The sequence below is a fragment of the Coturnix japonica genome, chromosome 27 (assembly GCF_001577835.2).
Source record: "Coturnix japonica isolate 7356 chromosome 27, Coturnix japonica 2.1, whole genome shotgun sequence".
Lineage (NCBI taxonomy): Eukaryota > Metazoa > Chordata > Aves > Galliformes > Phasianidae > Coturnix > Coturnix japonica.
Genome location: NC_029542.1, coordinates 4,080,666 through 4,085,965, shown reverse-complemented (window position 1 = coordinate 4,085,965; position 5,300 = coordinate 4,080,666). Strand labels below are relative to the sequence as shown.

Sequence of the window (5,300 nt, the reverse complement as noted above, 5' to 3'; positions counted from 1 at the left end):
GGGGGGGGGGGGGGGGCTACGCTCATCGCCCCCAATGGCACGAGGTGACCCCGGGCTGAACCCGAGGGGAGGGATCACCCCGGGCTGACCCCCCGCGTGTGTGTGTGTGTGTGTGTGTGTGTGCTGGGCGTGCAAGTGTGCACGTGTGGTTGTGCTGCTGCACAGCTCAGTGCATGCACACCCAGTGTATGCACACCCAGTGTATGCACACTCAGTGCATGCACACAGTGTATGCACGCTCCTGCAGCACACACACACACACACACACACACGTACCACCCCATCCCTGCACACACACATGTTGCACTCCCACACACTTGCACACCCATGCTATGCACACACACGTGCAACCCCACAGTGCAGCGGTTGTGCACACACAGCACACGGGGGCTGTGCACTCTGCAGGGAGAGCACTGGGGTGTGCACACGCGTGTGTGTGTGTGTGTGTGTGTGTGTGTGCAGGGCAGTGCTGGTTGCTGTGCTGAGCCAGCAGCTCTGCGAACAAAAGCCCCGCGCTGCTCCAACTTCCTGCAGCCAAATGACAAATGTCTGCTGTGAGTCACTGCACCGGGGGGAGAACAGCAACGGGCTGCAGGGGGATGCTGCATGGCACCGTGCAGTGCTGCATCACAACGTGCAGTGCTGCATGGCGCTGCATGGCAATGTGCAGTGCTGCATGGAGATGGGCAGTGCTGCATGGTGCTGCATGGCGCTGCATGGCAGGGTGCAGTGCTGCATGGCCACAGCACAACCACCACGGCACTCCTATGGTACAGCCATGTTACACCCATGTCACACCCATGTCACACCCATGTCACACCCATGTCACACCCATGTCACACCCGTGACAATTCCACGCCACTTCCAGCCCCGCTGCGTTGCCAACAGGAACCGACACAGATTTATCTACTGAGAGGAAAGAGCAGAAAGGAGCAAAGCTGGGAGCCAGGAACCACAGCGGGGTGGGAGCCCTATGGGGATGGTGGGACCCTGCCCTATGGGGGGTGGGATGCCCTGCCCTATGGGGAGGTGGGTACCCTGCCCTATGGGGATGGTGGGACCCTGCCCTATGGGGATGGTGGGAGCCGGCAGGACCCCCCCACCGCCACCAGGGGGGGTCCCCATCCCCTCCCCCCTCTGCCCTCCCCCTCCCCTGCGGGGCCGTTCCCGGCTCTGCTGACAGTGATGGAGCACTGTGCCCTTATGGGCGGCCCCCATCGCCCCTTCCCCCCCCCCCCCTCGCCCCCATCCCGGCCCCTCTCTCTCCCTGCAGCCCCTGCTCTGCCACGAGCACGTTTTGCTCATTAATTTTTAAGCGTTAATTAATTACGGGGCACTGCGGGGGAGCGGAGGAAACCGGAGCTGGTGGGGTTGGGTGACGGCGCAGCCCCCCCAGCACAAGGTGTGTGTGTGTGTGGGGGGGGGTAATGGGGACACCCACCCCATGGGACGGGGGGGTTTCAGCTCCTGAGGGCGGCACCGGGCAATGGGGATGGACAGAGGGGCGGAGCTCCGTGCCCCCCCACCCCAGCACCGCAGCCCCCCCCAGGACGGGGTCAGAGGGAAACTGAGGCACGGCCGGCCCCGTTCCCAGCCCTGGGGGGGGGTGGGGGGATGAAAGGGGACGCTGCCCCCCCCGCCCCGTTCCCACAACGCGGCTCGTCGGGAACGGCCCCCGAGCGACGCGGGGGAGGCACCGCACCCGCCGCCACCTCCCAGCCGCACAACTGGTCCCACTGGGTCCCACCGCGACGGGGCGGCTCCGGCGGGGACAGCGCCCGCAGCATCGCGCTGCCAGGACCTGCCCCGAGCCCCGAGGCGGGGGGAGAACGGAACGGAACGGAACGGCACGCCCCGAATGGGCACGGCATCACCGACGGCGGGAGCCCCGGGGCACCCATATGGAACCGGGTACATGTATGGAACCAGGGAACCCATATGGAACAGGTACCTGTATGGCACCAGGACACCACACCTATACAGCACCAGGGTACCCATACGGAACCAGGGCACCCATATGGCACCAAGGAACCTATACAGCACCAGGTACCCATATGGCACCAGGGCACCCATACACACCAGGACCCCCATATGCACCAGGGCACCCATACAGAACCAGGGGACCCATATGACACCAGGGACCCATCCAGCCCCCAACCCCACACAGCTCCATCCTTCCCTCATCCCTTCCTTTGCCATCACCAAAACAAACCAACCTGCACAGGGGGGGGACACCCCCACCCCACTGCCCCCAGCCCGGTGCTGCAGCACTCACAGCACACAACAGAAGCGTTACCCCATACCCAGCGCTCCCCCTATGGCATCGGACCCCCCCGTGCCCCCATACTCACTGGCAGGCGATGGCGTGCTGTAGCCGCTGACGGGCAGCTGGTGCTGGATGCCGGGCAGTGAGCTGGGAGGGGAGAGGCCCCCCAGCATGTGGGGGAAGAAGAAGGCGTATGGGGTGACGGGGTAACCGTTCAGGTGCCCCCCCCCGGGCGTGGGGCAGGAGCTGCTGTTGCTGGCCATGGCGGAGCCTCCGGCGCTGGGGGGCACTCAGGCGGGGGGCGCGGGGGCCGAGCAGAGCATGGGGCTGTCCTGGCACGGAGCGGCTCCAGGTGCTGCGGGGGGAGCAGAGAGAACAGGTTAAATGGGGGCACTGAACACAGCAATGCACCCGGCCTCAGTTTCCCCACATGGAAGCCCGGGGGGGGGCGCAGCGGGGCCGGCGCTGCCCCATAGATTACAGCAATGCCCCGATTAGCGGCACCGCGCTCATCCCGGCTTAATGGCCATGATGGGGGGGGACACAACGCGGGGCAGCCCCGGCCCCACACCTGGATCCCAGCGCACGGGATGGAGCCCACGGGGGATGGAGGACACGGGGGGGCGCGGGGTTCCCCGAGGACGAGGCGCATCATCAGCTGCGGGCACTGATTGAGCCGGGCCGGAGCTGCGCCCCATACGGGGGGGGGGCGGTGGGGAGGGGGCCGCGCGTTTCACAACGGGGCCCGGCTGTTTATTTAAGCGCTGGCGCGGGGCCCGGCGGGGGATGTTTATTTGCCGAGCTCTGGCTGCGGCCCCGCGGAGGCGGAAAAGGATCCGAGGAACAAGGCTGGGCCGCACGGGGGGGGCGCGGCGCCGCGAGACCCCCAGCGGGCACCGGGACCCCCGACGGCAGCGGGGCTGCGCGGCTCCCACGGGGGGATTCGAGTGGGGGGGGTCCCGTCTGCCCCATGGGGCGCTGCACGACGGCACCGAGTTGTGACGGCCCCAGGGAGACCCCGGTGCCAGCCCAGCGCGGGGGCTGCCAACCCCCCCCCACTGCGTTACCGGGGGGGGGACGCGCTGTTTATATTCGCTGGTGCCAAGTGCGGCCGGGCGCGGATCCAGCCGCCGGGTCCCCCCGCATCACAGCGCCGGGACAACGGGACACAGCGCGGCCCCGCCCGGAGCCGTCACGACTCGGGGCCCGTCGGGTGGGACGGGGCGGCTGCCCCCAACCGGGGGGTGTCCCGGGCAGCCCCGTCCCGTTGCCCGCAGTGTCCGGACACTCGGTGCAGCCCGTGCCCCCCCCGCTCCCCCCGGCGCCTTTTCCTCCAGTTCCCCCCGGCGGAGCTGGACGGGCCGCGCAGTTTCCTGGAATCCGGCGCCGCGTTCCAGCCCCGCACGGAGCCGCCAAGTCCGGCCCCGCGTCCAACGCCCAGACCGGGGGCGGCCCAGGGGAGCGGGCGGACGGACACACGGACGGACACACGGACGGACACACGGACGGACACACGGACGGCGGCCAGGCCGCACCTCGGCCTCAAAGCGCCGCCCCCCCCCCCCCAAGTTGCCGCCCCGCTCCGGTGGCACCGGGCGGTTCCGTTCGCCGCCCGCAGCCCCGACCCCGCGTTGCTTCCTGCCGCGCGATGCGGCGCCGGATGTGACACGGGGAGGAGCCGCCGCCCCGCGTGTCTGTGTGTCCCCGCCGACCCCCCCGAACCCCCCCCGGCTCTTTGGGGGCACCGGGTCCGTGCCAACCCCCCCCCCGGCCCTGCCCGTCCCGCAGCTTCCCCTCTTCGCTCTCGATTCCCAGGAGTCGCGGTTTCGGTTCGTCCCCGTGTCCCCACGTCCCCCGTGGCACCGACACCCCCCCCCATAACCCCGCTCATTGGACACACGCGCACAACCCGCTTTGGGCCGCCCCGCCGCGTAGTGGGGACGTGGGGGGGATTTGGGGGGGTCCGTGTGCGCGGTGCCCCCCGTTCCCAGCCGTTGTCTCCCCCCGCCCCCCACCCCCCCCCCCCCCGCGCCGCAAGCGCCCCCCGCCCCCCGTCCCGCCCCCCGTCGGCGCCCCCCGGGCTGGGGGCGGCTGGACCCCCCTCCCCACGTCCCCGCGGCGCCGCGGCCGTGAGTCACCGTCACGTTTCTCACGTCCCCGGGCGGCCGTGATTCCCGTGATTCACACCCGTGGGGTGGCTGGGCCGGGGGGCCCGGAGCGGCGGGGCAGGGCGGGGGGCTGCGGGCCGTGGGCTGAGCCGCCGCCTCGCTCGGCCCCACGGCACCTCGCGGCGCCGCCGCCCCACGGCGACTCGCCCCCCCCGGCAGCCGCCCCACGCGGGACGGGACGCGTCGCATCGCGCGGCCCCGGCGCTGCCCGCGGCCGGGCAGGAGCGGAGCGCTGAAATTCCACCTGTCGCAGCCGGCTCCGGTTACACCGGGAACACAGAGCGGCTCCGGTTACAGCCCCGGGAACAGCTGCCCGGCCCCACCGCGGCCCCCGGCCCCACAGCAGCGCCAAACACCCGCACCGGGCCGCTCCACGGCAACAACGGGCCCTGCGGGACAGCGGTGTCCGCACGGCGGGTGTCACGGCGCCCACGGGCTCCCGGTGCCGCTCCCGGCACAAAGCGGCACCACCCAGATGCCGACCGGACCCGGCGGCACCGTGTGATGGACCCGGCACCGGCAGCGCGGAGCACGGGGGGCCCAGCACAGCCCGGGGGGGGATGGACACATGGACACCCAACAACGACACGGAGCGGGGCACCCACGGGTGGGATGCGGGCAGGGGGCAGCGCGTGTCGGGGCACGGCTCAGCCCCATCACGGCACCGGGATGGCGGTGGGCACCGAATTCCCCCCAATTCCCCCCAATTCCCCCCATCCCGCTGAGCCGCCGCTCGGAGATTAACCCATTTTCTGTAATCAGCCCATGTGGCTCCGCGGGGATCAGCGCGGCCCCCCCGGCACCGCAGCCCCCCCCCAACACGGCAGCGCCGTCCGTGACAACGGCAACACGGCGGCGCTGACCCA

At 70.6% G+C, this 5,300-nt stretch overlaps 1 protein-coding gene across 1 annotated transcript in view; it reads right to left on the bottom strand.

The window, feature by feature from the left end:
- The window catches only part of RARA (retinoic acid receptor alpha), a 12,743-nt gene that overhangs the window by 4,854 nt on the left and 2,589 nt on the right, over positions 1 to 5,300 (bottom strand). Inside the window, exon 2 of the mRNA XM_015885946.2 lies at positions 2,352 to 2,621. Within this exon, the coding sequence (XP_015741432.1) occupies positions 2,352 to 2,529 (178 nt within the window). The 5' untranslated portion in view covers positions 2,530 to 2,621. The remainder of the gene's footprint in view (positions 1 to 2,351; positions 2,622 to 5,300) is intronic.